The sequence below is a fragment of the Pipistrellus kuhlii genome, unplaced genomic scaffold, assembly GCF_014108245.1.
Source record: "Pipistrellus kuhlii isolate mPipKuh1 unplaced genomic scaffold, mPipKuh1.p scaffold_m20_p_6, whole genome shotgun sequence".
In the NCBI taxonomy this organism is placed as follows: Eukaryota; Metazoa; Chordata; class Mammalia; order Chiroptera; family Vespertilionidae; genus Pipistrellus; species Pipistrellus kuhlii.
Genome location: NW_023425562.1, coordinates 1,130,558 through 1,147,488, shown reverse-complemented (window position 1 = coordinate 1,147,488; position 16,931 = coordinate 1,130,558). Strand labels below are relative to the sequence as shown.

Below are 16,931 nucleotides of genomic sequence, written 5' to 3'. Positions count from 1 at the left end.
ACACTAGAGAATCTGATTCCTGCAATATGAAAAAATGGACATTAAAGTTGGAGTAATACTATCTATGTAAATAACATGTAATCATCCTATATTATTTTCTCAAAGTGGCTTCCAAAGAAAAGTTTCAAAAATCACATTAAACTCCTAGCTGTTCAAAGACCTCCACTAACAGAAGTAATATATATGCATTATTCATCCATAAATATTTTATTACTTCCCTCTAAAATATAAAGACTATAAAAATACTTAACCATAAAGCAGTATCACATTTTCCAAAAATCAACAATAACTCCTAAATTATCATCAAATAGCCAGTCAGTTTAAACAGGCCTAACTAGACAGACATACAGAGGTTGTATACTTGTCACTTCTAATTCTGAAACAGTAAGGGTAAAACATGGTTCTCTGGCACCCTCTGGTGTTTAAGAATGATATTGCTATGGTTACTCATTCAAAAAAAATTTCAGTTAAGCAAGTATAATTGTGAAAAATAGGCAGATATCACTGTTATTACACCTCATCCAGTTAAGTCAAGACAAGATTTAATGCCACAAGAATACTTACTTCTTACCAATAAGAGCCAACATTTCAACAATAACTAAAGTGATATTGATATTAAATATCCAAGGAAGCAAACTTAAATATAAAGACATCACTCTAAACTAAACCTCAGTAGGGGGCGTACAGGAGGCAGTCATACAACCACATATGACTCAAATTACTGCAAAAAATTATATAATGGAAAACTGTAGCTTAGTGCAAAAATAGAAGATATCGACGTTTAAACTGAACTCAGAAGGACCAGGCCACGCAAAGACGAGGAGACAGAGTCCAGGGCCTATCACATCTAGAATATAACGGGACACAACTCATGGAGAACAGAGCGAATGCAAACCAGGAGCCATTACACCCACCATGGTCTCCCTACTTCCCCTTTACCTGACAAGACTCTCTTCTGTCCTGCTTACGCCACTGCTTTTTAGTTTTCTGTTATCTACAGCCTCCTTGGATTCTAACATCTATACCTAGAATTCATAAAATAGTCAATTCTCCCCCAAACTAACCTAATTACATCATCTCACTACAAGACTTTCATACAACTGTCCTGTTTCTAAAATTCATGTGCAATAGAAAAATAACGAAGAAAAATCAACGTATCTTTGATTTAAAAAGGGATAAAGCGAAAAATCATGCTCTATCAGATATAAAAACAAATACTGAAGTGGTAATTGAAAATGCAAAAATATGAACAGACATAAAACAAAAACCAGAGCTAAAATGAAACTTTATAGATGTAGCCTTGTATGCATGAGGATTTTCTGTAAGATAAAGATTGCATTTCAAATTAGAAAGGTAAGAATGATGAATTCTTCAGAACCACTTCTGAGACGAACAATTCAATTGGCAAAAATTCATAATTTCCCTCATCCAGAACAAACCCTCTTATAAGCCAGTATTTGAATAGGATTTATAAGCTAAAGCCATTTTTTGTAGAAAGGATGTTTACACTTCAGAACATAAACTGCAAAATGGCCAATGACTGAGTCAGTTACAAAGAATTTGTAGCATGAGACATTTACAAAGATAAGATAAAAAGGTATGTGTGCATATGTGAGGTGTGTACAGATATCTTGAAAAAAATATAGGCTCACATCACCATGAGCTGTGAATAGGGAAGGATTTCTTAGAATAGGTGAAATTCAAAACCCACATAGGAATCCAACATTATGACAAAACCAAGCCTTCATATAACAAAAGATACGAGAAACAGTGACAAGGTAAGCCAAAGAGTAAATATTTACAACATGTACAACAAGTAATTACATACTCACATATGTATATAAACCTGAAAACACTAAGAACTCAGCAGAGAAGTGAGCACAAGTAATAAGCTAGAAATTTCCCAAAGAAAATAGTAATGGTGACACTTTTGCCTCAGGCAGTCAGTGGACTAGATTTACTAAGGAGAAATTACATGACATTAACACTAGACCAATATACGACATTTTCATTTTCGTGTCCTGTGCACAGAAGTTGTCAAAAGGTGTCAGTAAAAATAAGCAGTTGCACGCCATAAAGATAGCACTGCCTCGCGAGAACGCCTGTGGCCAGCACCAGCTCCTGGGCCTCCGCTCACGGGGAGAAACGGTCTCTAAGTCAGGTTTCCTAGAAGAGGCACACGTGGTCCCAAGTCAATGGTCAGCCCCGACTGCTGAAGAAACAGCCGTCAATCCTCCCTGCAGTACAGCAACCTGGGTTTGGGCCTCAGGGTCAATCTAATTTACATAGCCAATAAGGTTCTAAATTCAACAATTACATTTTTCACTTCTCAAGGTCTTATTTGGTTCTTTTTCAAAGGTTTGTATTCATTTCTTAATAGGTAATTATTACTTGCTCATTTTTGTGACTCCACATTTTATTTTTAATCATTTTATAATAGTTTTTAATACTGAATATTTGATCATCCTGGAGTTCCAAAAGTGTTGCTCATTCCCTGTAGTTTAAAGCAAGGTTAACACCCTAGTCAGTTTAGCTCAATGGGTAGAGGACTGAAGGGTCCCAGGTTTGATTCCAGCCAAGAGCACATGCCCCAGGTTGCAGCTGTTACGAGTGTGTAGGAGGTAGCCACTCAATGATTCTCTCATCACTGATGTTTCTATCTCTCCCCTCTCTCCCTTCCTCTCCGAAATCAGTAAGAAATATTTTATTTAAAAAAGGGTAACTTTTCTAAGTATGATTTATCTGTGAAAGTGAACACATACATGGATAGCAGAATACAGCAGAAAGACATTTTTAAACTGCTGAAAAGAGAGAGAAAAAAGGCAACCCAAAATTCTAATCTTACTCCTGATCACATCATCTATATAAATAACCTAAAATAATCTAACTTGGAGAACAACTGGAACTCTCATTATTGCTGGTGGGAATATAAAATGGTACAGTCTTTTTGGTAAACAGTTTGATAGTTTCTTAAATACAGATGCACCTGGACTTAAGCCCCAGGAAGTTGAAAATATTTTAAGTCGTAAACGCATTTAAAACAGCGAGCCTACTGAACCTACCAGCTAAGCCTCGCACCTTACACAGGGTCGGAACACTTACATTGCAGCGGGGAAAATCACCTCGCCGCGGTGCCCCGCACCCTGGGAGAAGCTGTCCCACTCCACTCCCTGCCAGAGCTGTAAGGCGTTCTGCTAGCCCAGGAAACAGTAGCAATTCCAGATTCGAAGTAATGTTTCTGCTGAATGCATAGTTTTCAAGCCACCAAAGAGTCAAAAAATCATTAAGTTGAATTGTAGTAACTCCAGTAAATCTGGAGTTAAATACACACTGATGTAATGACCCAGCCATTATATCCCACATTTTACTAGAGAGAAATGAGAAACTACGTTCATACAGAAACCTGTACGTAAATATTTATAGTGGCTTCATATATAATTGTTACAAAATTGCAAACAACCCAATGTTCATCAACAAGGATTTACATTCATACAACAAATACTTCTCCCCCATGCAAAGAACAATTTTCTAATATTCATAATGACATAGGATATGAACGTCAAAAACATACTGAGTGAAAAATTTCAGATGCAAAGAGCAGATAATGTAATTTTTCATTTATGTTTAGTTTAAGAACAGATAAAAATGACCCATGGTGATAGATATAAAGATAGTGGTTATATGAGGCAAGGGTTAGGATATTGATTTTAAAGGCGCATAAAAGCATCTTGATCTGGATTATGATTAACCCAGTATATGTTTGTCAAAATTCATTAAGATGTACACTAAAAAATCTGTGTACTTATTGGTTTATAAATTATACTCAGTTATGTTATATTTTTTAAATGCACAAATATATATTTATTAAAAGTACTGTCATCTCTTTTCTTTTTAAAAAAATATTACTTCCTTAAACCAAATCAACTTTTAACTATATATGTTCTTTACCTCAAGGACGTCGCTCCATTCTCCTTCCTTTTATCTTTCTGAATAGAAGATACTTGAAGAGACAGGATTTTATTTCCTGGCAGGGTAGTTTGTTTTAGAATGGAAGCTACAAAAACAAAGAAAGAAAAAATTATGCTTTTAAATAGGCAATCATGCCACATGATGAAAAATTCAGAACAGCTTTTAATAACAAAGAATAATCAAAGAAAATCTCAAACTGTCTAAAACTATGTTTAAATAGAATCATTCACTAAAATCAAGACCTCCAGCCAGATTACCAGCACTATAAAAATAGTATGCAAAAAACAAACAAACGAACAAACAAAAAAAATAGTATGCAGCCGAAACTGGTTTGGCTCAGTGGATAGAGCATCAGTGTACGGACTGAAAGGTCCCAGGTTTGATTCTGGTCAAGGGCATGTACATTGGTTGCGGACACAGCCCCATTATGGGATGTGCAGGAGGCAGCTGGTCGATGTTTCTCTCTCATCGAGATGTTGCTAGTTCTCTATCCCTCTCCTTCCTCTCTGTAAAAAATCAATAAAATACATTTTAAAAAATAGTAGGCACAAAAAGTAACAGAAACATGTTAATGATATATCATTTCTATGGTAGATTTTAAAAAACAATAAAACCTCTAAATTTTGTGCACAAGACTGACAAAGAAAGAAAGAAGCACATCTTAAAAAGAAAAGGCTACATAAAACTTTTTAAGTCAAAAAAGTACTTATATCCCATTGGACTGTTGTACCTGATTACAAATACTGTGAATAGTTGCTTCCTTTATTCTAAAACAACAAACACCCTTAGAAAGTGGCTCTGCGTATACAAAAATGTACCACCATTATCTTCCAGTCTTCTCTCTTAGGTCTCAACATAAAAGACCACATCTCTCGTCTCTTAAGAGAACATTAAGGGAGACTACTAAACCCCTTCCTGTTTCACACCCAGTGTGGCGGGCCCTAGTCTGGCTGCAGTGGCTGACCGGAAGCTACTGCAGTGGTCACTGGCATCTTCTTCTGAAGGGTCAGTGCTGAGGAAGGGAGAGGTGCGCCCACTTGTTGTGTAAGGCCCCCTGCCGGCTGCTGGACGACCTGAAACAGTGAGAACCATAATTACAGTTAGTAAGGCAAACCTGCTTCAGCTATAACAAGAGAACAGCCACCTGTGTCACCCAGCCGTCAATATACCTTAATCATACTTAAATCTTAATCTGTATGTAGCAGAATTATCCTGTTCAAACTGAAAAATATGACTATCTCACACACCGTATTTTTTAGAGTGGAGCTCAAATTTACGTTACATATTGCCCAATTTAAACCTCCATATATAGCATATTTTCACTTTTTAACTTTTATCATGGAAAATTTCAAATATATACAAAGGCAGAAGAAACAATAAGATGAAACCACCTCCACCATTATTACCCAGCTTCAATGATGATTAATTCATTACCAGCCTTGTTTCCTGTATATTTCCACCCACTTTACTACCACCCCCAATTATTTTAGAGCACCCCCAGATATAACTTTAATCTATCTACAATACTAGAGGCCCAGTGTACGGATTCATGTACCAGTGGGGTCCCTCGGCCTGGCCTGCAGGATTGGGTCGAAACCGGCTCTCCGACATCCCCCGAAGGGTCCCAGATTGCTAAAGGGTGCAGGCTAGTCTGAGGGACCCCACCAGTGCATGATTGGGGCAGGGGAGAGATGCAGGGGAGGCTGGCCAGCTGGGGAGGGACCACTGGAGGACTCCAGGGCATGTCTGGCCCATCTCACTCAGTCCAGATTGGCTGGATGTTCGCAGCAAGCTAACCTACCAGTTGGAGCATCTGCCCCCTGGTGGTCAGTGCACATCAAAGAGAAAGAGCTACTGAGTGGCCTTAGCATATCATTAGCATATTACACTTTGATGCTTTGCTTGGTTGAACAGCCAACCAGTCGACTGGACATTTAGCATGTTAGGCTTTTATGATATAGGATAAGTATTTCAAAATACTAGTAGATCTCCAAAAGATAAGGACTTTTAATGGGCCGTTTTTAAAAAATACCTGGAAAATGACAATGCTATAGACATCCTCCAAAATAAAACAGTTCAAGAAATCCAGAGGGTGAGTGTTGGGGACAAAGAAAGCAAAGTTAGTTCCTTTTTTATTTTTCTACCTCAAAGAAGAAAAAACAGTCAGCATGTATTTGAGCCAGTTACTGACAGTGAACTATTTGTAAGTCTTAAAATTCATTATTGGTTAATATAAATGTGCCAGGAAACAGACTTCTGAACAGAATTTGGGAGTACAATTTATTCTGTATTTTAATTTCTTTTGTAAATAAAATATAAAATCTAGTGAGCATCAATCACTAAATAAAAACTCAAAATAGGAACTAATGCCCCCAGAGAAGAAATACAAAATTAGAATAATTCTAATTGCCATTGTTCTGAGAAGAGACTCTTGAAAGAAAAAACCTCTTAAAAGCAATAATTTATTTTAGCAAGTTGAGATCATACTTACCCTATACCAGAGGCCCGGGGCATGAAATTCATGCACTGGAGGGGGCATCCCTCAGCCCGGCCTGCACACTCTCACAGTCCGGGACCCCTCGGGGGACCCAATGCTGGTTGTAATACCTTGTGCAGAACCAGATTGGGAAGGTGAGTCTCAATGGCAACCTGCATCTGGTGCTGTGCATGGCCCGGCCTACAGACCAATCAGGGTCAAGTTCATGCCAGTGGCAGGAGGCAAAGGTGTCAGTTCAAATATATGTGCACGCCCCACAAACACACACAAGAATAAATGATGATATGGGATATTTATATGTATCCCCAAATTTGGGCTGGGACACACAATCTTGGTCCCCATCATTGCTCATCATAACAACCATGAAACTTGGGGCAGCATTAGCATTCTCCTACACATTTGTAGCAAAAGTAAAATCATGAGTGAAAATAAATAAGAGACATATATATATATATGTGTGTGTGTGTATATGTGTGTATATATTAATATATAGATAGAGAGAGCGAGAGCGAGAGAGAGAGAGAGAGAGAGAGAGCGCACAGGAAACAACCAATCAACGTGCCTCTCTCACATCAATGTCTCTCTCTCTCTCATTCTCTCCCACCCCCCACCCACTCTCCCAAAAAATCAACGGAAAAAAATATCCTCAGGTGAGGATTAGAAAAAAATAAAAAACAAAGACTTTTCCTTGAGGGATACACAGTATGTAGAGGTGTAATGTCATGATTTCCATCTCTCAAATGGTCCAGAAAAAAAATGTGTGTATGTGGCCCTAGCCAGCTTGGCTCAATGTATAGAGCATCGACTTGTGGACTGAAGGGTCCCGAGTTCGATTCTGGTCAAGGGCACACGCGTAGGTTTTGGGCTTGATCCCCCATAGGGGGTGTGCAGGAAGCAGCTGATGAATGATTCTCTCTTCTCATCACTGATGTTTCTCTCTCTCTCCTTCTCCTTTACTCTCTGAAATCAATAAAAGACATATATTTTTTTAAAAAGTTTTTTTTTAATGTGTGTGTGTGTGTGTTTTGTAGTCTGCCAGCAGAGCAAGGGAGAACAAAGAAAATGTAGCAAAACATTAACAACTGGTCAAACCTGGCCCAGGTACACAGAGGCTCACTGTAATTACTAGTCTTGTCAATTCTCTGAATGGCTGAAAATTTCAAAATAAAGAAGTGAGGCAGCAAAGAAATGTTACTCACTAGCTGCTTGACTTTCACTGCCTGTGGGAGAGCAGCCGATTGGGGAAGGATGGGTCCTGGCGGTGCGAGTGTGATCTGGACTGGAGCGCTAACGACAGGCTTCTCAGAGGAGGTCCCCGCAGAAGTAACGACCGTTTTCACAGACACCGACGGAAGACAAAGAGCGGGTGAAGGTTCTCCCACAGTTACTGGCGGGAGGGCCAGCGTCACGCCAGCTCCGCAGACCACAGGCTTTTCAGGTGGAAGCGAGACGGCGGTCACTGCGTTCTGTGCAGTCGCCACAAGCGGCTTTGGAGTCGGCAGCACGACAGGAGGGGCAGCAGCTGGACCCACAGAATGAACCGTCACAACTCCAGCTTTGGCTCCCGCTGGGCCAACCAAGGAATTCAGGCTCTGTACTGACACCGTCCTGGGTGTGGCTGCTCCAGAAACGCCGAGGGCCTTTTCGGCCGGGACAGAGGAGTCTGTCGCTGTCACCACAGCGGTGGCCGGTGCGGTGCAGGCGGCGGCGCAGGCCTCCCCGGAGGGCTGCTGCACACACTGCTGGATGAAGCTCTGGGAGCTGGGCAGGAGCTGTCGCAAGGCACTCACACTTTTCTAGACACGGGGAGAGAAAACACCAATCACTACGGAGGCCAGTGACAGTAAAAAAAGACACTTTGCACTTCACGTCTTTACAACAGAAAATAATCCAGAAGTACACCAACTTTTCATTTGAGGAAATCTGACAGCACTAGTTTATGTCAGGCAACATCCAACATTCAATTTATTTCAAACGAAAAGTGCTTTATTTTTCAATATGAAATGATTATGTCTAAGTCTTAAACTTTTGAATACTGAACATCAATTTTTATTCTGCCAATCCAGAGTCTTATTATCAAAGTTGCTATTCTCCATCAAAATTCTGTTTAATTCAATACATCTTACAGAAGAATATGCCTACTAACAAAATAAATCTTTTAAAATAGCCTTTCCAGCCCAGCTGGCATGGTTGAACATTGATCTGTGACCAAAAGGTCACATTCAATTCCTGGTCAGGGCACATGCCTGGGTTACAGACTCGAAAAGCAGCCGGTCAGTGATTCTCGCTCATCACTGACATTTCTCTCTCTCTCTCCCTCTCCCTTCCTCTCTGAAATCAAAAAGCCTTTCCCCTAAATTTGGCATTATGCTGTCAATTTCTAAGGGAATATGAGTCATTAGGACAGAGCAGAAGGCCCTATTTTTTTTAAATGTCAAGAATTTGGCACATACGAGCATTAAATAACATAATCAGGTTATATTCATGACTTAGATGTTACTTCTTTTTTCCCAGTGTGTTCCAAACCAAAGAATATGAACCAGCAACGGGAGTTACAACACCGAGAGGCCTCTCCTACACAGCTGGTTACCTTCACCTTCCATTGATAGCACGCTGAAATATCCGGGTTTTAAATTTCGTCAAAAGTAATCTAGTGCCAAGAAGTTTTTCACCGTAATAAATGGGTAACTCTACCTTAAGGAAGGGGACTAGGTGAGGCTGGGGTGAAGACTTGAGTTCAACATACAGTTGTCTGGTAAATTCCTCCGCTTCGATTTTTGCATCCTGAGGACAAGGGAGAGAAAAGACACTTTTAGGTCCACACATATTTTAAAGCAGAAACAACATGTAATTCATGATTGTAAACATAAGCTCTGAACAGTGATACGTCCATCATTCAACAGAGGCATTTTTCCATGTCCCTTGTGAAATGAGTAAGGTGAACGATGGAGATGTCTGTTCATGCACGGATGATCTCAGTAAGCAAAACCAGAGTGGAGCGGCAGCCTGTGCAGAGCTATTGCACCAAAGGCTGTGACGAACCTGTCTAAGTGGACACAGGAGTCCTACATTTCTTAGGTAGAGAACAGGAAGCTATTTGGTTTGCGGGACTGGAGGTTTTTTTGTTTTGTTTTTTTAATTTTGAAGTCGCCTTCATCAGGATACACTATTTTTAGAATGCGGGGAGGCTGTAATGACAGATGTACAATTGTTCCAGAAGGCTGAGGAAGCCTTCCATGCTGCCTCACATGCAGAGCATTTCAGGGGCTATAGACTTCATAGCGATAGGCCTCTATGGCTACAGTACTGCCCCATCCACATGGCCAACGAGGCAACTCTGACATGGAGACTCCCCAGAATGAGGCTTCCAAAGGCTGGGAGACCACACTATCCAACTACAATGTTGGTCTTCAATGCATCCTTCCAATTGCTCTATGATCAAAAAGGGGAACTACAGACAAAAAGAGGGGGTACCCCGTTCTATAGAAAGTATCCTCCCAGGGTGACCTGATCATAAATTCCTAACTGGGCAGCTCATGGGCAGTCATGCCCAGGCCTGAGCTTTAGTGGGGAGTTTAAGCCAGCTCTGTCCATTGCTCTTGTGCATTTATATAACAAACCTTTGCAATGTCAGAGGTAAAAACCCAGAAAGGGGGTATTAACCCTCAAAAAGAGCACATAATCTTGTTAACTATTTTGTAGTGTTTCCCAAACTTTTGACATATGTGTACCCCTTCTATAATTTTCGTAACACCGAGTACCCCTTGTACTCATGAGAACGTAGAATTAGGCGCAGCTAAGCATGGTGCAGTGCATATCCCCACCAAACTCCGGTGCAATGCATACCCCCACCAAACTCTTCCAGTACCCCTGGGGGTACGCGTACCACACTTTGGTTAACACTGTGGAGTAGTCCAACGCCTGCCTTCATTTTCCCCACTTCCATGTAATCTTCCTTATGTTCCCGCCTTAATTTCAAATGCATACACAAAGAGGCAAAACTGTTATTCTCCAGAGCATTTGGGATCTTGCTTCTCAGTATACATATGTCATCAGTTTGGTTCAAATAAACTCATAAAAATAAAAATCCAAAATTATATTTGTTATATCCTCAGCATATTTCTTAAACAATATTCAGTATTTGCTAATTTCCACTTTCATCCACTTTTTAACATACCTAAGTATTTTACCTGAAAGAAGAGACAGAAGAAACCAAAAGACACGCATCTTGACACTTACATAAATCTCAATGATTATCCCATCTACGCTGCTCATCTCAGAGAAAGCAGCTGAGGCCGAAGGAAGTTAATGTAGATATTTCCTTGGGCCCAAACCTTTGTTGTCTGGACATACACAACTGAATTTTATCACTTAATAGCCCAGCTTTTGGCATTTACAGTTCTAATAACTTTTTATTTGACAGTCAACCTTCTCTCCAAGACCCCTTTTGGCGAACGGAAGAATACTGACACAGAGGAAGGAATGTATACTACACAGATTGGCTTGTCTGAGACTTAAAATCATCACAAAGCTTTCAAGCAGCAAAAGCAAAGTTTATTTAAAATCCATTTTAAAATAAACTTCATTTACAAATAGTCATTCCCCCATTTAAAAGACTTTCTATGGGTTCTTACAGAGTGTCCCAGGTTTCATCGCACTGACTCACCAAAAGTTGTTCCACCAGCTTCTTGACATTCTGCCCCATTTCTGGGGACTGTGATCCACTACACGCTAGTTTTATTAACATCGCAAGGAAGTTCTTACATTTCTTCACATTCTCTAGCATCGCCTAAAAACAGAAATAGAAACAGGCTCTCATAACAGAGTTAACATTTTTTGAAGAGCTGTATTCATGGAAGGAGCAGGGAGAGCTTACTGGAGTAAGACTGGTCTGAGCAGCTGCGGAGCTCCCTGCATTGGGGATGGGCTCACTAGAAAGGGCGTGTGCTGCTCCCAAACTTGAAGACTTTAGGGTGGTTACAGTATTCGACGACTTCACGGGAGTGACTGTGACAACACTGGATGGCACCGCCACAGTCTGCAATGAAAAGGAGCACGTATTGAGCTATGTATTACTAGGACAGGTATCGCAGTGGCGCCTCATTTCACTTACCAGACTGTACAGGTGGACTTGAAATCTTTGCTTTTATGTTATGTAACAGCTACAAAGTAGCTCTGGACTCGAGCAGACCTGGGATTCGTTCTTTTCTTTTCTTTTTTTAAATATATTTTATTGATTTTTTACAAAGAGGAAGGGAGAGGGATAGAGTTAGAAACATTAATGAGAGAGAGCATCAATGAGCTGCCTCCTGCACACCACCTACTGGGGATGTGCCTGCAACCAAGGTATATGCCCTTGACCAGAATCAAACCTGGGACCCCTCAGTCCATAGGCTGCCACTCTATCCACTGAGTTGAACCGGTCAGGGCTACCTTCTTTTCATTGACATTTACTGAGTGTTGATCTAAGACAAGTTACTTACTCCTGATAACCCTGATTCCTGTCTATAAAAAACAGGAATAGCAATGGTACTACTACTTTAGGGTTCTTTGTGAAATATAGTACCAAGCACAAAGTGCTCACAAAATATTAATACGTCTCTAAAAAGGATTGGAAATAGTAAGCCTTTATATAGAAATATAGAATTTCCTGTTGTGTAATCTTCTGCTTTTTCCTAAGTATAAAGCAGAGAGATTTACTGGCCATCTTATCCTATATAATAAAACCTTAATATGCAAATCGACCAAACGATGAAATGACCAGCAGGGGCAGATGCTCAACGCAGGCTTCTGCCCTCTGAGAGGGAGGTAAGCAGTGACAGCAATTACCAGGCTGCTAGCCAAGGCAGGTACCAGCTGGGGGGGGAGGGGGGGGGCAATCACCTGCCCACCAGTCGCCCCACAGATAGCCCTGATTGCCAGCCAGGCAGGCCTAGGGGCCCTACCCTATATATTGGAAACAGTCTCCTAGATTTAAAAGTTAAAACCTGGCAAGGCTAATCTAAGACTGAAAAACAGGATAATGCAGCGATGACATGCATGGACTCCGGCTTGCACTTTTGGGGTCAGCTCTGATTTTGACACAACTGTGTGACAAAGCCAATTACTTAACTTCTCTCTGCTTCAGCTTTTCCACCAATAAGATGGGGAAAATGATACTACTGCCTCAGAAGGATTATGTTATGTACCACTTTTTATAATCAGGGCAAAAAAAATGTAGCTGCCCATACAATAGCAAGATGCCTTTCACCTGTATGTATAGTATGGTCACTGGTGCATGCAGCGTTCTGGATTGTGAGAGAAATGTCCTACTGCCAGTTTAGGCCCAACATCCGCCAAGGGGTCCCAGATTGTGAGAGGACGCAGGCTGGGCTGAGGGGACACTCCCCCACCCCCGCCCAAATTCGTGTACCAGGCCTCTAGCTGATAAGCTGCTTTTATGTAGACCATAAGAGTAATTAAATGATATCATATTTTCACACTGAAAAGAACTGCAGATGATGCTTCTACCCTGCACTGAAATGAGCTATGATTATAGCACCACCTGCAGGATAAAACGTTTCACACAAGAAATCAAAGTCGGGTAGTAATTTAGAAAACCATATTGAGATAAAGCAACAAGCTTATTTTAAGGATAGACACTAAAAGTGACAGAATATGAGTAAAGTTTGAGGGTAGAGAGAGAATAATATTTACAATTCACACATAAAACTGAACACTGCACCATAATTCTAATGTAAATGCTTGTATTCTATAGGCATGCAGCACCTGCTTCTGGATACTTGGGGGAGACATGGCAATTTGATGCATTTGTGTTAATTTAAAACATTCAAGTAAAGTTGACATTCCACAAATCTACATCATGTTTATCTTTATTTCCCATACCTCCAACAGTTACCAGTTTGATACGTGTCATCATAGATCACTGAATTGCCCTCTTCAATGTCACATAGTCAGCAACTTACACATCCGCAGACCACAGCTAAATAATTCAGAAACAGGAAAGAATGGCCAGGGCACACATGGCCACACGTCCGTCACACTTACCTGTACCAAGGAAGGCTTTGTAACTGTGGTTACCACGGTAGCTCCCATTTGTGCCAGTTGTTTAGCAGGTGCCACGGCCACTTTCTTGATTAACTGTGAGTTAGAATTCTGGGGGTTGGAGAGATAATACAGAGTCATCAGCATTAGTAACTTAAAATCAACCAGTACTGGGGAAAACATTAAAACACTTTACCGTAGCAAATTTCTTCGTTATACCTGGCTTTCTAACCTTATATATATTATGTACATTCTCTACTATGAACCTAACTGGTCAATCGACCAGTTGATATTTCATATACGTAAAGAAGCAAGTGATTTAACAAATAAGTATCAAATTATTTCAGGATAAATTTCCAAACTCGACTGTATGGCACACATAGAAAACACAGATTCTTATTTGCTATCAGTGATAAAAAATAATAATAATAATATAAAATAAAATAAAATAAAGTCTGCTAATCTATCTTCTCAACCCACTGCAGTTAGATAATACAGCAAACCAGAAAGGAAGGAGTAGCTGTTAGTGACAGATACAGTAATGAGAAAAGGACAGGTTGAAAACCCAGGATCAAATCAGAAGACTAAAACTGGGGGGTGGGGAAATTTAAACTGGCAGAGAATGGCATTACCACAGAGAACAGTGCAATCTTTCTTTAGGATGAGCCTGACTCATCAAGAAAATGCTATACTATATTCAGCACTTTCTATTTCATCAAAGAAAGATGCCCATAGTATGTGTGTGTGTGTATATATATTTTAACTCAGGCACACAAAATAAGCGTCAGGTACCTGGAAAGATCATCATGTATGGAAAATAAGTTAGTTCTGTACAATGCCAAGTTGATAAAATACTACATCAGAGTTCTGAATTTCTTAAGGGTAATTTCTATAAGCTATGGATAAAAGTATATACTAAACTACAGTCTTAATTAATATTTTGCTATAAATTAAAATTGAAGCAGAATGGCTTTCTTTCTACTTAAAGATACAAATAGCCCTTTGAACATTCCCTTAAAAACTACAGAATCTTTGAGTATGAAGACTGAATTTTTATTGTTTTAGCAATCAGCAAATGACAAAATCAAGTATCCTGATAAATTAAAGAAAATGGGGGGGGGGGGGGGGGGAGTGAAGGTATGTTACCGGCATTGCACAGATTTTGACTGTTTGAGGATTCGCTGGTAGAGCCGGCCTTGAAATTATGGTACTTGTAGTCTCGGCTCTTGTTACAGGTTGCTGAGGAGATACCAACATCAACTGACCACTGTTACTTTTGATCAAAACTGTTCCTATATTGAAAAATAAAAAAAAAATTGACGTAGCATTATCATCAGATATTTCTTCTCCTAATTCTTTCAATAATGTAAATGGTCTGAAAAAGTGATTATTACACACTGAATTCCATAACAACTAATCTATATATATAAAAACCTAAGCAACCAAAATGCCGAACGATCAGAACAACCAGGACAACCAGTTGGTATGACACGCACTGACCACCAGGGGCAGATGCTCAATGCAGGAGCTGCCCCATGATGGACAGTGCACTCCCACAGCCACCCTCCTGAAGCTGGCCAACATCCCCTGGCCCCTCCCCCTGGGCTGCCAGCCCAAAGGCCCCTATAGGCCCTGATTGCTGGCCAAGCCTAGGGAACCCACCAGTGCATGAATTTCATGCACTGAGCCTCTAGTTATCATAAATAATATAAAAATGTTGTTAATCAAACCTAGTTAAAAGTCTAAGTATATGGCTGAAACCTTTCTGGAGGAGGCAAAATACTTTTTTCTTCATGACATGAAACTATAAAGCTACAGTAAGACATCATGAGTAAGAAGGCATGGTAAAACTATACAAACTGACCAATGGAACAAAACAGAGAAGCCCAAAATAGACTCATACATATATGTAATATTGAGTTTTCCTAAGAAACCCTGCAGATCAGTGAGAAAGAGAGACCGACTATGCAGTAAACAGGACTAGGTCCATGCATTATCTATATGGAAAGACGGAAAACTTCACACCATCCACAAAAACCACTCAAGAATCAAGGGTAAAAAAGTTAAACCTTTTAAACTCAATATAGAAAATTATCACTCTTAACTTGGAATAAGAATCTCTTAACTATACAATGTTTGATATATTGTATTTGACTATATCAAAAGAGCTTTTGTTTAGCAAAAGACCACCAAGTAAACAGACAAACCACAAGATAAGAGAAATTTTTAGCTCACATATAGTACTAAAGGGACAAATGTCCAAAATGAACAAAAGGAACAGATGCCAATGACAGGGAAAGGTAAATTAAGACCCCAGTGAGATCCAAAACTGGTTTGGCTCGGTGGTTAGAGCATTGTCCTGCGGACTGAAAGGTCCCAGGTTTGATTCCAGTCAAGGGCATGTGCCTTGGTTGCCGGTGCATCCCCAGTGGAAGGTGTGCAGGAGGCAGCTGATTGATGATTCTCTCTCATCGGTGTTTCTAGCTCTCTATCCCTCTCTCTTCCTCTCTTTAAAAAAATCAATAAAATATATATTTTTAAAAAGACCTCAGTAAGATATCAATTTATATTTACCAGATAGGCAAAAATTAACAAGTCTTGAAAGGCATTTGCTCATTTCATGTCTCTGTGTCACATTTTGGTAATTCTTGTGATATTTCAAAATTTTTCATGTTATTATATTTATTATGATGATCTGTGATCAGTAATCTTTAATTTTCTTGTAATTGTTTTGGGGTGCCACAATGCCCATGTAAGATAGCAAACTTAATAAATGCCATGTGTTCTAACTACTCCACTAAATGGCAAGCAATTTCCCCCATCTCTATCCCTTTTTCCCAAGACACACCAATGAAGTTAGTAATATTAACCCTACGAAGGTTCCTCACTGTTCCAGTGAAAGGAAGAATCCCAAAGCTAGAAATGGAGTGGGACAGGCATATCTAAAGCTGAGACAAGCTGAAAACGGAGCTTCCTGCACCAAACAGTTAGTAATGCAAAGGAAAAGTCTTGAAGAAAATTAAAAATATTACTACTCCAGTGAACACATGAATCATAAGAAAGCAGAACAGCCTTGTTACCGATATGGAGAAAGTTGTAGTGGTCTGGGTATTAGATCAAACCAGTCACAGTATTCTGAGTAAGCTGAAACCTAATCCAGAGTGAGGCCCTAACCCTCTTCAATTCTCCAAAGGCTGAGAAAAGTGAGGAAGCTGCAGAAGAAAAGTCTGAAGCTAGCAGAGGTGGGTTCCTAAGGTTTAAAAAAAAGGAGCAATCTCCGTTAATAAAAAGAGAAGAGATCTAGCTAAGACAATTAATGGAGGTGGTTCAGGTGACACAGGTTTGCAATGTCGATAAAGGGCCTTACTTTGGAAGAAGGTGTCATCTAGGACTTTCACAGCTAGAGAAGTTAATGCCTGCT

At 40.0% G+C, this 16,931-nt stretch overlaps 1 protein-coding gene across 4 annotated transcripts in view; it reads right to left on the bottom strand.

Moving 5' to 3' along the window:
* Positions 1–16,931, bottom strand: part of TAF4B (TATA-box binding protein associated factor 4b) — a 50,855-nt gene that overhangs the window by 28,872 nt on the left and 5,052 nt on the right. For 3 of the 4 annotated variants that reach the window (XM_036418570.2, XM_036418571.2, XM_045574421.1), the window contains exons 2-9: positions 14,657–14,802; positions 13,514–13,621; positions 11,343–11,504; positions 11,133–11,255; positions 9,161–9,250; positions 7,666–8,262; positions 4,934–5,042; positions 3,949–4,054 (exon numbers count right to left, since the gene is read on the bottom strand). In XM_036418570.2, coding sequence (XP_036274463.1) covers positions 3,949–4,054; positions 4,934–5,042; positions 7,666–8,262; positions 9,161–9,250; positions 11,133–11,255; positions 11,343–11,504; positions 13,514–13,621; positions 14,657–14,802 — 1,441 coding nt within the window. The remainder of the gene's footprint in view (positions 1–3,948; positions 4,055–4,933; positions 5,043–7,665; positions 8,263–9,160; positions 9,251–11,132; positions 11,256–11,342; positions 11,505–13,513; positions 13,622–14,656; positions 14,803–16,931) is intronic. The other variant, XM_045574420.1, reaches the window with a different exon arrangement.